Consider the following 19,391-nt stretch of genomic DNA (forward strand, 5'->3'; position numbering starts at 1 on the left):
GGGTGATTTGTTTTAAGATGAGCAGTGGAGTGGAGTCACATGTTGAACAGTGAAATAAATTGTGATTTGGAGGAGTGGGATACTTGGTATTGTTTAGCAGGACTCAGAAAATACATTTAGATGGAAAGAAGGAACTTTAGCCTGAACAACTACATAGTATCTTACAACTTGGCTTGCAGAAAAATTTGGAATTCTTTTGGAAAGTACAAGTGTCTCTGTACAGGGAAAAAGCCTGGATTCATTCATTAAAATTAATTGGGCTTCAGTCTCTAGCAGACAGAGGTAGCAAACTGTTAAATCCCAAGTGGTGAAGAAGACTTTGGATTTGAAGAACTGCTCTTCTTAAAACCAGTTGTAGTTAGCACCTACCTATTTGTTCATGTGCTTTGTGGTGAGGGTTCTCTCTTCCATTACTTAAGCAAAAATATTTTTTAAATCATTTTGTAGTAGTGTTGCAAATACTGTAAACTGTTGCTATATCATTCTATACTTAGAATGTTTATGTGGTGTAAATTATTTGTAATGTTTCCTCCAATACTGTTTTAATGGTTCTTTATTAGCAACAAAATTATTAATTAACTAATGACTGGTTTTGTAAATGCTGTAATAAAGCTAGTTGGTTTGAACTGATTACTCAGTTCTGTCCTTCTCAGAGCAGATATATGCTTATAATCTTGATTTGCAGCATATGAGTTTGCCTATAAGCAGTAAGTACCACATATAGTGTGCCATGGCTTCTGTGCCCATTGAAATATCAGGGCATTCATTTCTCAGGGCTTGATAAAGTTAGTAAATGAGGTGAATTTGGAGGTAGTGATTACTTTATAAGAAGCTCTTGGCTTTGAAAGAAAAATGGAAATCTAAAGCATCTCTCAGAGCTGATTTTAATCAACTGTACTGAAATACACAATTTTTCAAGAATTCCTCATTCAGACATTGTCTTAAGTTGTTTGTCAGACTAGAAGAACTTGTTGCTTCTTGTGATTCCATATCTGAAGCTTTCTGGTAACAGAAGACTTGTGGTCACGTTACCACATTTGATTATGAAGTCAAATATTCCAGACATCTGTGTAAAACAATAGGACTATTATATTCTTGGTTATAGAATCATAGAATGGTTGGGGTTGGAAGGGACCTTAAAGATCATCTAGTTCCAACCCCCCTGCCATGGGCAGAGAAATCCTCCACTACACCAGGTTGCCCAAAGCCTCATCTAACCTGCAATTCCTCTTTAATTTTAATTCCTCTAATAGAAGTCTGCAATTCCTCTCTAATTTTGTATCATGTATGAAAGAAGGTGTTGCACTACCTGAATGGAAGATTTGAAGAGAACTAAGGATGTTGTGCAAGTCCTTTCTTTTGGGCAATTTAATCTTACATGACTGTGAAGATTCTCTTGTTTGTTTTCTAAGCTGAATTTTGTAATGTTTAAAATGCAACAGAGAGAAATAGTGTAATGCAGAAAATAAAATGCTTGATGGAATTCTTCCATCCACATTCTCACCATATCTTGCATGACTTCTTAACCCTGGGGAGCAGATGTGACTGGTAAAAACTAGATTTACTGAGCCACATGTAAACAACTCCATAGTGAGGATGATGGCTAATGCATTATATTTGAGCCTCCTCCCTATTAGCTTCCTATAAAAATAAAACAAGCCCTTCTTTTCTACATGAAGTGTTGCAGTTTCTAGTCAAAGATTAATCTTGTTACCTTGATTTTGGTATTTGAAGTTGTTTAGACTGAGTGCTTCTGAAAAATTTAGGCTTTTATGTGGCTTTGTCACTTCTATTGTTTTTTACTTCGTGTATGTGGTTTCTCTTAGTGGGTTTCTTTTTTCTTCTTGTTTTTGGAAAGCCTTTTTTAATACTGAGATTGATTGAATAAGAAACTATTGATCAATTAATTTTTTTCCTAGTCAGTTACAAATGAAATTTCCTAAAAAATAAGGTTTAAGGCAACATTTTAGTAAGTCATTGTTGGAATACTTTATGTTCTCCCACAGGTCGCAGCAAATGCTCTATATTCATTGTAGCTTCTTCTGGAGCTAATGAAATTTTCTGTTTATATCACTACCGGTCAAATATTGTCCGTTTTAATTACTACTGCAGCCATTCTCTAGCTTTTAATTTACAGACTTTCTTTAGTGTGGTCCTTGTTAGCAATATACCATGATAATTTCTTTATAGCCTTTTGGACTTGTTTTGTGTGTCGTCTTTGCACATGAGAGACATCTTTGCAACATGTACTGAATTTGTTGATCCTTTTGGAGTGTGGGGATAACTCTGCGTCTTAAGATTGAAGCACTGCCACATGAAGCCAAAGAGCTGAGTATAAATGAATGGATCTGCTGTACAGAAGCACACTGTCAAGGAATACTTAGTTTGGACCAACAGACTTGTACAAGTGCATTGTACAGAAGAGTAGTTCCGAAGGGTAGTCCAAGTATGAACTTCAAATGGAAAATAACCCATGTGTTGATAAAATATAATAGTAGTTTTCAAGTCAACTTGCTTAATCCTGAACCTTAAAGAGTAGAAGTGTGCTATACTTGTAGAAGTGCCATGTATGGAGGTAGAATTTTATATGGAAGCTGCAGGGAAAGGGGCAACATATTTGAAAGGAGTACATGTCAGACGTGGAATAGGAGTCAACAAAAGCTGATGAGGTTGGCAGATGAACAGCAAAGCAGTCTTTCAGTGTCTGCTGAAGTGTTCAGATCCTGCTTAAGTGCACTTACTAATCTCATAAAGGTTTCGAAGGCTGCACATTGCTTGAATTTTGACACATGACAGTTTGATTCAGTGAAATGTGAGCTCCCGGTTATGTTCAGTTGAATTGCTCTACTATTTATCTTTGCTTTCTCTGTTAGCCTCCAGATCATTTGTGCATAACAATGAAGTACTCAGTTTCTTGTTACAATATTGCTACTTTTGTCTGTTCTGGATCTTTAAGTCGGGTGGCATGCCTGTCCATCTCCTTGTTGTAATTCATGGACTTGAGTTAACGCTGACTTACCAAATGTCTGTTTTTTTACTTTGTTTTGAGATTACCTGCACATTCCACCTCCCCCGCCTCCTTTACTAGCCAAACAGCTGGTGCCACTCTGCAAACTTTAGACAAGCCATCTGAGCAGCTAAACAGGTTCACTTTGGTTTCTATACATCCTGCTACATGCCAGCATGGAGATGGGAGGGAAGGCAGGTTGTGAATGTGTTGAACTTTATCAGAGTAGACTTTAGACTTTCTGTTAAATGTTCACAAATGATAAGAAGAAAGAAAGGATAGAAAAGGAGCTGCTGTTTGGAAGGCAAAATCAATCCTAGGACTCTTCCTCAGAAGAATTAGAGGTAGGGTTGATAATCACAATTGTTCAGCCTATAGAGTTTTGTAACCTTTCCATTTTCTTCTATAGTCTTTAAGCATTATGAGTTAAATTTCTTTTAGTCAATACTGATCTTATCAGCTTAGTCAGTAATAGACAAGAAATTTTCAGCCTAAATGGAAGCAGGACTATGGACTTGAGTAATTAATGCTTTGCAGTGGTTCAACTGTTGCCACAGTAAGTTTGATCACTGGAGGACAAGAAGTGAGTAACATCTCCAATAAGTTAGGAGGTGATATTTTGTTAAGTTAGTACTTGAAGACCAAGACACAAAATTTGCAGTGAGAAAGTAGAATGTGCATATTAAAAACTGTAAGATTTTAAATCTTTGATATGTTCATTCTTGCTTTAGGAAAGCAATGTGTCTAATGCATTTTCTTGCATGTATTTTGGCAGCCTGGTTTTTTTTTGCAAGTGGGTAACCATAAGCTGTAGATAGTCTGATGTTTTCTAACACATACATGCATATATACATGCATAAAACTAGAATAGCTATTTGACTCTAAAGGAGATCCGTAAACCACTGAGAGGATGTGTAGGGTGAGAAGAAATTTGTTTCCTCCAAGGTGTACATGCATTCTATATTGGATCCTATAAGAATGTAATAAGAAGTGAATAGACTACAGAGAGTGTACAGTGAATAAGAGTGTACCTGTCTAGATCTCTGTTGCTTTTTGCATTAATGTTTGGTGACCATTTTCATTAATTCCTATTTCTTACAGCAATGTTACTTTGCGTGTGTAATGCAGCCTTAGAGGAAATTAAAAACTTCCCTTCAGGATGGTATTTTTGGTTTTTTAAGTTTATTTTTATTCAAGCAAATTAAGGCAGTTCTACCAGTATTATCCTTAAAAGCATTTCCCTTATAATGTTCTTTAATATACACTAAGAAAAATCAACATAAAAGCTACTGTATGTCGAGAATATTGTTGGCAGTATAGTGTGTGCATCAAAACCCACAATCGAATAAAAATAATTTTCCTTTAATTGTCAACACAAATTGAGGATTATCAAGTGTGTGTTCCTACTCGATGACATTTATCTGAACCTCTTTTATAATTGCAGATCTTAGCCCACAGAGTTCTTTCTGTTTACCTGTAAAGAAAAAAAATAAATGAATGTTTTCCAGTTTCTTTTAACAGATATAATACAATTTCTTCATTGTATTGCTGTTTTTCATAACCAGCTGTATTTTCGAATACTTCTGACAGTTTCCTGCTTCTCTTTGCAACAAATGGTGATTGCCATTTAAGTGTCAACTATTTGGCCTTCGCCTAATTCATATTTCCATGAAGTTCTTCGTTCTCTGAAATGCTGTAAATACCCAATCCACACTTATATCAAGAGTGCAAGTTTGTAAAGGTTTAATTTGTGCTGCTAGCTGAAAAAGTTGCATCCATTTTTATATGGATGGTTTAGCCTTTGAATTCAACTGTAGTAATAAACAAATAAATGTTGTGTAAGGAAACAGGTGGTTTTGGACCCACCCTAATTTGCATCTGACTCTGAGAATAAAAGATTGACAGTGGCAAAACTTAGAAAAGCAGAAGCCAACATCTGTGAACGTTTCCGTTCTTATTTAGTTATATGAGCTTAGTTGTGCGAGTGCCTTTCTACAAACAAGAAAAGAAAAGCTGCATATGAACCGTGTGAGTCTATACATGGTAGCTTTCTGAACATATTCTAAAAGGATGGAAACCTTCTTGTTTTGTTAGTTCATAGAGATGAGATAATTTGTGTGTGTGTGTTTAATTAAAAATCTTTATCACTGTACTGGCCAATGATAAAGAAATGGACCACTGAGCTACCACGCAGAATAATTGTTTCAGTAGTGTTCCTTCTCCAGGAGTGGTTTGAGATAGCATGCACCGATGTACTTGTCCTTGGCTGGAATCTGGAGAATGTTTTTTGTTGTACTGATTTGAAAGCATTTTCTTGCATGCATAGCTGGTCAGCTTGTCCTTGGGGAGACGTTTTACAGCTGTTCCACTTGGCTGAAGGAGAAGTACTGTTGTGATGGCTTTCCGTTTGGGATTTGGTAGGAAGAGATGGGTGGTTTTGACCATTCATTTTAAAGGTGGTGAATTGAGTAATTTTTCTTCTAGATACAGATTATACCAAAGACTATTAAGCCTTCAGAGAAGCTGTATATAACAATAAAATTAAGTGATACTGCAGCAGGCATGACGAAAGCAAAGTGTAAGAACTTGTGCATCTTATGTTAAGAACTTCATTAAAAACAATGTTGCTTACCCTTTCTCTAAAAAGAAAAGATTTTTCAATTTGCTTGAGATTTATTAAATGTTCTCTTTCTTTTGTAGTGTTTTCAATCTTCTTAGAACTACCTTGCATGCTTGACAAAAAGATGCACTATGTGGTAGACCAGCTTAAGCCAAAAGAAAAAGTGCAGAAGGTTATGACATGGTTAAAAATTAGAAGTGAGAGCAAACATGTCTTAGGTGCCCATCTCCCTTTCTGCATGTTTACTTTAAGAACCAGTAATCATCCCATTGTATGGCCATAGGTGGTGGCGTGTTTGTGCAACTAAGGGTGTGTGTTTTCTTTGTTAAACATAGTTTAGAGATTATTCTTTAAATTATGTGGGTGTTATATTTCATTTGATCTGCTACTTGAATCATGCCAAGTTTCAGCTGTAGGTTATATTTTTGCAGTCTCTCAAACTTGCCTTTTCCATTTTAGTTCTGCCCTTCTAAAGATGTAATTAGCAAGCCGTGGTCTTGGTGTATGGTACAATGTTTTTATCAGGTTATAGAAAGAAAAGTTCCAGGCTTTGGCCCATATGATTCTTATTCAGAAGCAGCTTGTAAATCTGCTTGGAACTGTCATTTGGGAAACCTTGCTTGATATTGCTACCTCCTGTATATGCATGTGTGTGTGTATATGTAGATATGTATGTGTATATATATGCAATCTTTGAAAATGTGTCCCTTCATTCACCTATTCATAAAATCTAAGTAGTTCACAACAGCTGCTCTCTTTTAAAGATTACTCCGAACTGGGAGAACTTCCACCAAGATCCCCATTGGAACCAGTGTGTGAAGATGGCCCCTTTGGGCCAGTGAAAGAAGAACGGAAACGGACACCCCGTGAGCTTCGTGAGTTGTGGAAGAAAGCCATTATTCAGCAGATACTGCTCCTCAGAATGGAGAAAGAAAACCAGAAGTTACAAGGTTGGTGAAGTTCTTGATTACACCCTACTGCAATACAGATTCACTTTTTGGTTTGCTCTGTGGCCTTGACAGTGGATTGGACTAAGCCTTGATTAAACATTTGAGGAACATACAGATAAATCAGTTTAGCAGCATCTGCCTCAGCTCATTAGTGTAGGTTACAATTAACACTTTTTTTTTATCTCTTCACCTTATTATTTGTTTACTTGATCTTAATTGGTACACTTTTAGTTTTACGGTGGCTGGGGTTTTTACATCTGGTGCCTAGAAGCTCTGACAAGGAATTCAGGACAATCATCATAATGAACTGAATTATTTTCTACATTCACATCCATAGGTCATTGTCTAAGTATTGGTCATGGCAACGTTCTGTTTAGTGAGTCTTGAAGTTCAACTGAAGTTCTTAACGAACTGATTGTGGGCTTCTATGGGTGGCTGCCTGTGTACACACACTGTGCAAGCAAGGTTTGGATGGAGTAGTAATGGCTTAGGTCAGTCAGAAGGGTGATAAGAAGGAGCTTGAGAAACTGGACTTTGCAGTTGTTCTTAACCAAAATTTTTCTGTGGCTGAATGTGTAGATGCAGCAAACCTGTTGAGGTGGCAATTTTTATACATAAAATGCAGCTTATTAAGAATACACATTTTTATTGTAGCAGCTGCAAACAGTTACAAGTGATTGCCCTTGAGAGCTGTACCTTTGAATATGTGAATGATGAGGACAGAGATGCTTATCAGGCTGATTTTAGATGTTCAGGAAGGGAGTAGACACCTGGATCCTCAAGGGGTGAGGTACCTGGCATGAAAATGGCAATTCTTCTTTGCCTCTATAAACTTGAGGAAGGATTGTCTTCCAGGAAGAACTGTGTAGAGAAAGGGCCCAGCCCTGTGAAAAGGTCAGTATTCCAAACATGAGATCCTTCTTTAAACTTGGGCTGAGATTCCTGGCTGGAAGGAGAAAACACCTCTCTTAAACATTGGATATGGCCTCCCAAAACACTTAGCCTGCCTGTAGGCTATTTGCTCCCAGTGGTACAGCTCTCCTATTTCAATCCTGATATCTGAAGAACACCTGATACCTGAATTTCTTAAGAACCCCCACAGGTGACAGGCATGTTCCCAGCAAATGTACGTGCTAATCCAGTAAGACAAAACATGGCAATGGATACCAAATATACAATGCCTCTAGCTAAGAGGCCAAGACCATCTGGAGAAAGAGGTACTGAGGGCAATGATTTATACAATCCATCTTAGAGCAGTGCTGGCATAAATGAGCTTCTATCAAGTCATTCTGTAACTTGTAGTTTTTATGGGACCTGGCATTTAGATATAAATTTTCTCTATTTTGTATATTTATACTCCTGATTTTTTTTTTATAATTATCTTGTATTTGAGTTATCTGAATCTACAGCCTGCAGTCAAGTTTTTGGTGATTGCAGGACATTAATATCCATAAAAATTTTAACAAGTTTAATCAGATGCTCAAATTTTGCATGCCCAAAAGAGACAATTGCAAAACCAGCACAAATTGACTGACAAGCATGCCTGAAGCTAGTTAGTCAATGAATGAGATGGGTGTTGGCATGACTGAAAACCCAGGCTGTGCAGTATGCACCGTGAAGTAAGGAAGTTGTCCTAGATAGCTGCTGCATGAAGAGCTCAGGTGGTGAGACAATACTTGAAAAAACAGGTGACTATGCTGCAGTGAGCACAGCTTTGTAATGTCATGCCACGTGTTCTGATGCTTTTGTCTCTGGGAAGTAAAAATAAATATTTTGCATATGGTAATAATTCTCAAGAGTGCTACTGTTCAATACTGAACAAAATATTAATTATACAGTATATTGCATCTTTACTGATAATGTTGGAGCATGATATTGGGAATTGGGTAGTGTCAGTATCTCAAGCTTCTTGATAAAGGCATATTCTCTCCTCAGTCATTCTTCAGATATCAGGGTTGAAATAGGAGAGCTATACTACTGGGAGCAAATAGCCTACAGGCAGGCTAAGTGTTTTGGGAGGCCATATCCAATGTTTAAGAGAGGTGTTTTCTCCTTCCAGCCAGGAATCTCAGCCCAAGTTTAAAGAAGGATCTCATGTTTGGAATACTGACCTTTTCACAGGGCTGGGCCCTTTCTCTACACAGTTCTTCCTGGAAGACAATCCTTCCTCAAGTTTATAGAGGCAAAGAAGAATTGCCATTTTCATGCCAGGTCACACTCACTGTCACATTTTTGCATGTGGTATAAGAAGACTGAATAAGGCAGAAAAGACTGACAAGTTGCTCAGTACCAGAAAGCACTTGATTGCAAAAGGCGGAACGCTGAAAGATTTCTCTGAGTTTGTTTTCATATAAGCTGAAACTTAAATGCCATTTTTAAGTTATCTTCATATAATACCATCTGTGTTTTAATTTTTTTTAATATTCTAATACATAAATATGTTGTATTTGACCTGAAGAAAATGTGCAGAAATTGACAGTTTAGATACAGAGAATCACTGTCAGTGTAGGCACAGCTACAGTAAAAACATCAGTACTTGTAATTACATGCTTCCAAGGTTAAACATAGGATATAATCTACAGGGAAAAATCAAAAGCAACAAGAAACTGTGAATAAAAAAACCCTAAGAAATAAAAATAAGCTACAGCTGTCTGTATCAGGATGGGTAAATCATGTGTCAGTACATGTGCAGCCAAAGTCATGTTTTAAAATGAAATATACGAATTTGAAGTGAAAAGTCAAAAACTAAATTAGAAAATGTCAAAATGAAATACTATGAGGTCCAGATCTTGCAGACACTTAGGTAACATCATAACTCACTTGAATAACCTCACTGAATGAAGTCATTCATATGTGAAAGTAACTACAGGATAAGGAGGTAAGGTGGACACTTCTCAAATATAAATAGTTCTTTTCTTTTTCCATTTTTAAAAATGTAGAATCTTGGTTTAGCCAGTGGGAGTACAGGACAAGCTAACCCTTTGCAACGCTCAGAATTTGATAATCTAAAAACCTTAATTGCAAATACACATCTCAGAGCAAGATGAGCTTAGTGTGTTGGCTATTGTAGTGTCATTAGGGGCCGTATAAATTTCAGGTGAGTTTAACTGTTTAGTAAATTTATATAAACAAATTGAACATGCAAACAATGGAGAGTTAAACTAACAGAAGATAACATCCTTTTAATGTAGATTGTCTCAAGGCTGTAAGGCATAGGAGTGTGATTTTGTGAGTTCGTACTGTGAAATCGTCAAAAGTAGCAGTAGGCTTATGATGTATGGTAGAATGTCCTCAGAGTGTCTTGTTAGCATTACAGGAATGCGTCATCGCAGCAATGAAGTACTGTGAATACATCATGGCAACTTAGTTAAAAAGTACAGTCACTTTATGACACACTATTTCATAAACATGGTTCCAAATCAAGTTATTTGTAATTTGCTCGATGAGTGTTATTGAGGAGCAGTATTTTTAATTTTTGCTTAATACTATAGCAGCTTTTCAGTCTCTCTTAAACCTATGCTCTGATTATTTTTGCAAGTAGAACTGCTGACCATATCCCAGGACTCCGTCTTTAAGTAATTTTTTTCTTTGTCATTACTATTGTGGAGCTGTATGCATAAGAAATAGAAGACTGTTTTGGGTTTGTATTTTTATTTGTTATAGATCTTGTGCACTGATTTGTTTTAAGAGCTGGGAAATTGAAGAGTCCTGTTATGAAAATACTGCAAATACTGCGTTTATTTCATTAGTCATCATCTCTCGGGTTTCTTCATATTTAAGAGTTGACTAGCTGTAAGGAACTTAAATTAACAGACCAAACACAGTTAATATTGTATTTGATATCTTAAAAAAAAAGCCAACCAAAAAAAACGAAACAAAAAAACCCTCAAAGCTAAAACACCCCACAATCACAGAAATTTAGACATGTTTCAGGATTAATAAGGTTTAATTTTAGGTGGATGGTATGATGAAGTTCTAAGTTAAATCAATCTATTTTACAAATAGTAAACAATATTAACTGATGCATGCATGACATCACTTCCTAGCTTCAGAAAACAATCTGCAGAACAGACGTCTGAAACTTGACTATGAAGAAATCACACCATGCTTAAAAGATGTAACTTTGATTTGGGAAAAAATGTTGAGTACACCTGGAAGGTCAAAGATTAAATTTGATGTGGAAAAAATACACTCTGCTGTTGGGCAAGGTAAGCAGAGTTCGTTATTTTGAGTTGTTGAAATGCATGTAAATTGTATTAGAAAAGGAACAGACCTCTTAACCACTCCTTGTAACCAGATTCTCACTAGAGCTGTTTCTCAGGTTGCTGACTAAACAGGTAACAATGTTTGGTATCTTCATGCTTGTGCATACACGAGTAACTTTCCCTTTCAGCGGGAGCTGCAATTGTATTACTGGAGTTAAAGTACTTGGTATTCCTTTTTGAATAACATTTGTCCTTAGAGGAGAGTTGTACAGTATCTCAATGTATTGCAATTGTTGCAATCTGATTTTATAAATTAGAAGTTATAATTAAAGAAAAAAGCCTGGACAATGCCAAAGAAGTGACTATGTAGAGAACTGAAGAGACTGTCTCTGCACTATTATCTGGAAATTCTCTGTTCCAGCCTGAGTAGTATGTGTGCGTACAAACAGTATACAGGGATGTCTCTATAGAACTGCCTTTTTTCTGAGTTCAACAACGCATTGTACCTGCAAACACCACATACAGTCTTCCTCACAACTGCAGGGCTGAGCAACCAGCCTCTCTTTCTGCTGCATCAAAAGTAATATAATCTAGAGGTGGTTTTTTAAATGTTCTAAGTAATTGGGTTGTTACTCTGTTATTTGTGCCATGCTTGGACCTGAAGGCCTTATGCTCAGAGCTGTACGTAGCCAATGGCGAAGATGGCTACCCCATGGAGCTTTTTTAATTCTATACAAAGCTTTCCAACGTGTAAAGGATGTCTCAAGAATTCACCACAAGCAGATATTTACTATTTTAAATATCACACCTGCCTATATGTAATTGTTCAAACAAGTTAAACCAAATTGTCCATTTAAGATAACTAGGTAAGTCTAGATTTCTAACAATATCAAATGCCCCAATCACAAATCTCTGCAGAGTAAGGAAAGCTCATTATCACGGGTATCCTTCCATTCATGTAGGTAAAGGGCTCTGTCCAGTGAATATTTTGAGCATGAGAAAAACTTGGTTCCTGTTGATAATCCCATGATGCCGGCCTGTGTTAAGATTTCAAAATAAAACTTAAAAAACTTTGAGTGATTCAAAATAAGTAAGTAAATAAATAAAGCCCTGCTTAGTGGATTGTTAATGAGAATCACATAAAAGTAGTCAGTAGATGAGGAAATTGTCCCAAGCTCTTGATGCTAGTATTATGCTTTGCTCTCTAGAGCCCAGTTGTGTCAGAGTTCTTGGAGTAAAGTGATCAATTTTCATACGTATGCAGAACGTTTACATTTAAATTGAGTTTAGCAAGTCTAGTTTAGGCCAAGACCATTAAAAATAACTTTAGTAAAGAAGGTAGACATGACATTTTGCACAAGAAATGCGTGTTTGAATAATCATGGGACTTAAATTAGGATAACAAATATATAGTGTTGACCTATAATGTACACTGTAGTAGATGTTTAAGTATAGTGCATCTTTCATTTAGGAAGCAGTAAACTAGATATTTTTCATGTACGATGCAGCGTACAGAGATAAACTTTATATTGGACTACTTCCTTAAAGGGAATTTTAATTCACTTGTAATTTTGCAGCTGTAAATGTACACTATTAAGCCAGTTCTACCCTACGTGACACATTCAACCTCACTGAATCTAGTGGGATTTTAGATGTGTATCTGAAGAGGAGAACCTGGCTCATTAAGTATCTGAAACAGCACCTTCCCTCACTGTTTCATGTTGGAAACTTTTCAATAATTGGGTTTAAGTTCCCCAAAGTAGTTTGCAGAAATATTCTCTAAATACACTTGTGATGTGGATTCAAATATTATACATTTCTACTGCTATTTCATTTTCAAGCAATTGTCTCTGGATTATGATAGTGTAGTAAAAAAAAAGTATTGCAGAGATAAATTCATATCCTTTTGTACTTGTATGAGAGAAGGCAATGAAATTGCCCTCGTATGTTTTGTTATCTTTCCATGTAAGTTGTATGCTTGAGTCAATTTTGATTTCTCCTGTTGTCGTTGCCATCCTTATGTTACATACATACCAAAAGAAAAAAACAGTCCAAAATCTTTAAGCCGTAAGTTACTTCAAACTGTAATATCTGGTTCCAGTACATCATGGATTAGGCAGAATACTTTCCTAAAGAATAGTGTGTTGATCTCTCGTGTAGATGATTTAATAGTGCCAGTCGTGTGCTGAATAAAGTATGCATGCAACAATAACCTTTCTGTTACTTTCAGAGCTTTGCATACAGATACAAATGAAGGCTACCATTACCTATATGAAATAGTTAAGTAATGTCATCTCTTTTTATTGAGAAAGAAATTCAAGCTTTAAAACATTTTTACAAGTAGCAGTCATTCAGCAAATCAGTAGCAAAACTAGAAAACCAGTACTTGCTTTCCGATTATCTGCCTTCTCTTGTAGTCTTTAGATCACATCTCATTTGTACTTGTTTATATTTATGGTATGTGTGCACCTTACCTTCCTAAAGCCTACTCCTAACAACAGTCTAAGTGCTATATTGGTGAAAAATGTTCATTATTTCTATTGCAGTGCCTTATTGTGTACTTTACGTGGAAAAATGGGAGATAAGCAGATAACTTTCCAGAGACAAATACTGCAATATTTACTTCCTGTTCTAGTACTTCTCAGACTGAATATAAGTGGTAACCTTAGGCTTAGGCAGCTCACCCTGTTTCTACCTTAAATCTCTCCTGTTAAGATGCTTATGTCTTTTGTTGGTTGAGGAAGTATAAGCACTTTAGTTAGATCTGCTTCTATGGTCTACTGGAGATAGCAGATATGGATCTAGCAAACAGGGATCTGCGTGCCTATCTAGCAGATATGGATCTTTAGTTTCTCAATCCTGTTAGCTCAACTGTAGCTGAACCCTCAGTATAAGTACAAATTACTGTTTTAATGACTTTCTTCTCTCAGGAGTGCCACGTCACCACCGTGGGGAGATCTGGAAGTTTCTAGCAGAGCAATACCATCTTAAACATCAGTTTCCGAGTAAACCACAACCAAAGGACACACCTTATAAAGAACTCCTAAAACAACTAACTTCCCAGCAACATGCAATACTTATTGACCTAGGTAAGTACAGTAGTGGTCTGAAATTAAAATAAAAGCTTTATGATCTCTGGAAGAGAATTAAATAATAGAAGGTAACACACACAAAGCCTCTCACCATTTAGTAATAGGTTGTTGGTAAGAGCTGCTTTTCATCTTGTATAAGTGGGAACTGCTACTTGACACCATTAGGAAAATGCAAAATCTGCATTTCTAGCACAGAGATCCTTTGCAGCAAGGGATAATAAGAGATTACTAGATGCAATTGTAATGCATCTATATTTGTAATTCCCTATATATGATAGGGAACTCCACAGGCCCCTGGAATACAAATTGTCAAGAAAGCAAGTCAATATTTAAGTGCAGACTATTGAATAACATGTGCTATTCGTTTCTGATGGTCCAGTGTTTGCTGTCTTTGTTCCGCACTTTTACTTGAAATAATGCAGAAGTTTTGCTTTTTGCCTTTTTTTTTTAATAGGTAGTTGCTAGCAGTTGCTATTTTTACTTGTATTAAAACAATTATGAAATAAGTTCTTTTTAATAATTAAAAAAAAAGAAGACTTTTTAAGGCAGGTTATTAACACCTAATTCACTGCCTAATTTTAAGCAGTAGCTGGCTCCTGATTTAGGGACAGTGAATTGATCTCTGGAGGCACACATACTGTATGAGTTTAGTAGAGAGAAGTTAGGAATCAAGGCTCATAAATTAGAAGTGACTGGTAGGTGGGCTTCAGACAGGCTTTTGATCTTATTGAATAGTTTTCCATTTTCCTTCACATTTACTGTTAAAAGATCAAGAAGTTTTTTTCTGATATTATAAGGAAACACAAGAAAGGAAATCTAAATGGAATTAAGTTATTGGTTTAGCGTAGAAGCAGCAGAGATCGCTCTAGATAATTGTAAAAGAGCAGTCTTCGTATACCTCAAAAAGGTATGCCATTCTTAACCCTTCCCTTTACTTTTCCTGGTCCTCTTCCTTTATCACATTTAGTTCCCTTTGATTGACTTGCTACTGCTAGACTAAGATGATAATGAAACCTGAGAACATTTAATAAGACCAAAAGTCAGTATGCTCTGTAAGATGTGGATCAGTATTAAACATTGGTAATGTCTCTGGTTGATGCTGCTGCTCCCAGATGGTTTTAAGATGGGAGCTGATGCTCCCAGATGTTAAGGTCTGTTTCAGTACCAGTGACCTCTCCATCTCAGAAGCTCCCACAAGTCAACCATTAGTTGCGTAGACCTCACAGAGGTACTTTTGGCATCCTCTCCATCTTCCCTCATGAAGGCTGTTGCCTTTTCTCTCCAGTCCTGCCCCCAAGCAATGCATGGCTGCTCCTCAGCTGGGTTAAGTATTCTGTGGAATCTGTTGCTGGTCATTGAAGCATTCCTAACATGACAGTAGTTATTCAGATATATGCAATTGTCAGATGTTCACATGTCTAACCTTTACCCTGGCAAAAGTATTTGTCTTTGAATGTGAGCCATCTGATGGAAGTTGATAACACCTCACTGGCATATGGCTGAATTGGAAGTTTTTACAGATAATCCACAGAATATCTGTGCCCCTGTACTCAGCACTGGTGAGGCCGCACCTCAAATACTGTGTTCAGTTTTGGGCCTCTCACTACAAGAAAGACATTGAGGTGCTGGAACGTGTCCAAAGAAGGGCAACAAAGCTGGCGAAGGGTCTAGAGCACAAGTGTCATGAGGAGCAGCTGAGGGAACTGGGGCTGTTTATTCTGGAGAAAAGGAGGCTGAGGGAAGAACTTACCACTCTTTACAACTACCTGAAAGGAGATTGTAGCGAGGTGGGTGTCAGTCTCTTCTCCCAAGTCACAAGCAATAGGACAAGAGGAAATGGCCTCAAGTTGCACCAGGAGAGGTTTAGATCGGATATTAGGAAAAATTTCTTCACTGAAATGATTGTCAAGCATTGGAACAGGCTGCCCAGGGAAGTGGTTGAGTCACCATCCCTGGGGTTATTTAAAAGACTGTAGATGTGGTGCTTAGGGACACGGTTTAGTGAGGACTTCACAGTGTGAATTTAACAGCTGGACTCGATCTTCAAGGTCTTTTCCAACCTCAATGATTCTATGATTCTATCCTTGTGAATATACGGTTGTGGATATTTGTTAAGACATTGTTCTTTCCTCCCTTGGATATTTTAATTCAGTTTATTGTCTCACAAACCAGGAGATGGTGTTTTTCCAAGGAGATCCCGGCTCTAATGTGTGGGATAATTTTTTGTTAATTCAGTGTTTATTATGTTTTTTCATAGTAAAGGAGAAAATTCGTCATTTCTTCCAGAGCATGATAGAACTTAAACAGGCTTTTGTTGTCAGGTTTGTGGTTTGAGTCTGAGGAGTTGTGTGGGGCGATTTAAGAGGTCCATAATCACTAACTTTGAATAAATGAATTTTCCATTAAAAGCTCCATCAGGGGAAGTATGCATTGCAAGCAACCAAATGCCATATGATAGAACGATAAAAATTTATGGGAAAATCTGCACTTAGTTTGGGAAAATCTGCACTTGTTACTACTCAAACAGTATTTGAGTATTTTTAATTGCAAATGAAAGGCTATACCCCCTTCCACATGGAAGAATTGCCTGATGAAAGAACATCTATACCCAGAGATTTCCAAGGATACCTATTTCTTAAATCAGTGTGCAGACTATCTTCAGCATATACTGAACTGTGAGAAAATTTAGATGATGACCTAAGCTTTATATGGTAAATGAGAATATTTTCTTCTTTTTTTGCAACACTTGGTAACACAAGTCAAAATATCAAGGCAGTGCAAAACATGAGTCTGGCTGAACAGGCGCAGTTCTGCAGAAACTAGTGTGAGCTGAGGTGGAGAGGGTGATGGTCAATACCACCTTCACTTTGCCCTACTTCACAGGCCTGCTGGGTTTAGACTTGGCACTGGGAAAGTAACACTCCAAGGAGCCTTAATGCCAGCTGGGAATAGGCAGTTGCACTGTTTGTAAATTATTTCCCTCCAGACTATGTCACACCAATTCTAGGAATTCCCCTGGATTACTTGGCGCCAGCAGCAGTCTTTTGTTTTCGAGAGAGACATTTATGTGCAACCAGAGATCATTCGCTAGCAAGTACCTATCGGTCAAGTCAGCATACCTGTTGTTGATACTGTTGGCAATGGATGTTGGGGTTCTGTCACACTGAAGTGCTTCGGTAAGGGGTGAATAGTTTTGTGCTGGGTTAGTGAGTTGAACACCTTCATCAGAGGGGAGAGGGACAACTCCTGGACAGCAGGAGCGCAGTCGGTCTGGGTTTCATTGGCTTGCACAGCAGATTTGGGCTTGCTGGGTCAGCAAGCTGTTCGTGTTTTCTGCCTGGTTCTGCACATGAATGCTTTCTCATCTTTGCCGTGTGCTCCGCTTATAGAAACAAATGGCTGCTTGTGTTGGCAAATTGGTAACTTCATGGTGGTTTTCATGCAAAGTGGTGTTTTTGAAGGGGAAATATTTGCTAGCCCATTAACCGAGGGAAGGATTGGGCCCTATTATTTCAGTAAAATGAAACTAGGAAGCTGAAGACTTTGGTGATTCGCATTGAAATAGAGTAGTGCTGCACAGTGACAGACAGCATAACTGGATAGGCAGCTAGAAGAAATTTGCATGTTCTGACTTGTGTTCCTTCAGGCTATCAGAAGTGTTTCTTTTAAGTAGATCTTTAAGAATCTTTCTGAAAGCATGCACTTCTCCATTGAGAGAAAAATTTATGTTCTTGCCACATGTGGTCATAATATATAAAAAAGCTTTCCCAAATAAATAGAAGAGGTCTTGCTAACACATTATGAGCAAAAGCCATAATAGCATTGCTCACACTTAGCTGAAGCAATGCATCTTCAGCTGCAACTAGTGCTTCCAGAGAATGAGTACAGCAGTGTGCATCTGAATGCAAAGCTGAGGTACAGCACCTGCTTTCCTGGCTCAGTTTATGTGTCGCAGTGCTATTTCTTTACGTGGACAAGAACAAAGCCACAATTCCTTGAAGGCTTTTTTGTCTATTTCCTTTTGTGGCCCCACCTGCACAACCACTGCAGTCACTGGGGATTTCAGGACCTGAACACCAAAATCATGTTCAGTAAATGATTTCTTCTCTCAATAAGGTAGGGTAAACTGACTTCCAGGTGCTATCAGTGTAGAAAACCACTGTACTCGTCACTGAGTGTTTGCTGCACACAGTAGAAAATTATGGTTTGTTTTATTACATTTCAAAAACAGAGTAGAAGGTACTTACTTTCTCATTCTGGGACTCTTGAAATATCAGTGTTCATTTACAGCCCCTTTTCAGCAGGACCAGAAGTTGTTTGCTCCTAAGAGAAAGCTAAAATTCTTAGTTAAGTCGTCAGCAGGGCACTCAGAAGAAATCAGCTTGTGAGTTTAGCAGTTCTGCTCCTCTTCCATTTACTGTTTTTTAGAACTTTTTTGCATTTTTATTCTAGCTCAGCTTGTAACTTTTCTGCATGACTTGTATGAAAAGAGTCTTGCTGCATGAGTGAGGCAGTACAGGTCTGCCTTTACACCCTGCTGTAATAATAGCTTGTCATTTGGGCAGAGGATTCCATTGCAAAAGAACACAAGCTTCTTCCCGTTTGGAAGTTAGAAACATTTCTTCTGTAGCATTCAGCTCTGTGAACACCTGGCCAGGGGAGACCTGCTCAGAAACTGAATGCCACTGTCCCAAGCGACAGGCCAGAGCAGCTACCAGATGGCAGAAAGACTCTGCTCTGGGCTTTGTCTTCTTGAAACAGGAGCTCTGATGTTATCTGGCAGCACAGCAGCATTACGGGAACAAAAGGGTGGGGTGGTATTTAACAAGTGGGCAATTGAAAAACAAGCTTCACTTAATACTAGAACAAAAGGAGTATTCAATTTTCTTCTCTGTTGAGGTGTTTCACTGGGGAAATCTAATAGGGGGAGGTGTTTTTTTTCCCTAGAAATTAAAATATTTCCTTTTGAAATTTTTGAAAAAAATCTGTAAAAGTGAAGCCTTTAATATCTCTGTTCACAGAATCACAGAGTGGTTGAGGTTGGAAGGGAGCTCTTGAGATCATCTAGTCCAACCTACCTGCTCAAAGCAGGGTCAGCTAAAGCAGGTTGCCCAGGAGCGTGTTCACTCAGGTTCTGAATATGTCCATAGACGGAGACTCCACAACCTCTCTGGGCAGCCTATGCTGGTGTCTGGCCACTCTTGCAATAAAAAAGGATTTTTTTTCTTATGTTATGTGGAATTTCCTGTATTTCAATTTGTGGCCATTGCCTCTCATTCTGTGTCAGTGGGCACTACTGGGAAGAGCCTGGCTTCCTCTTCTTCATTCCCTCCTACTGGGTATTTGTGCACATTGATAAGATCCTCCTAGAAGATCTCTCTTCTCTCTCCAAGCTGAACAGTCCCAAGTCTCTCAGCCTTTCTTCATAGAAAAGATGCTCTGTCTTAGTGATGTCCATATCTCTCTTGTTCTGAGGAACCCAGTATGTCCATACCTCTCTTTCTCTGGGGAGCCCAG

General features: G+C 37.8%; 1 protein-coding gene across 3 annotated transcripts in view; it reads left to right on the forward strand.

Annotated features, from left to right (window-relative positions):
- TBC1D1 (TBC1 domain family member 1) overlaps positions 1-19,391 on the forward strand; it is a 111,008-nt gene that overhangs the window by 79,117 nt on the left and 12,500 nt on the right. For all 3 annotated transcript variants that reach the window (XM_086611380.1, XM_086611379.1, XM_086611378.1), the window contains 3 exons: positions 6,392-6,577; positions 10,624-10,785; positions 13,713-13,871. In XM_086611380.1, the coding sequence (XP_086467506.1) occupies positions 6,392-6,577; positions 10,624-10,785; positions 13,713-13,871 (507 nt within the window). The remainder of the gene's footprint in view (positions 1-6,391; positions 6,578-10,623; positions 10,786-13,712; positions 13,872-19,391) is intronic.

Source organism: Tauraco erythrolophus, chromosome 5, assembly GCF_009769465.1.
Source record: "Tauraco erythrolophus isolate bTauEry1 chromosome 5, bTauEry1.pri, whole genome shotgun sequence".
NCBI lineage: Eukaryota > Metazoa > Chordata > Aves > Musophagiformes > Musophagidae > Tauraco > Tauraco erythrolophus.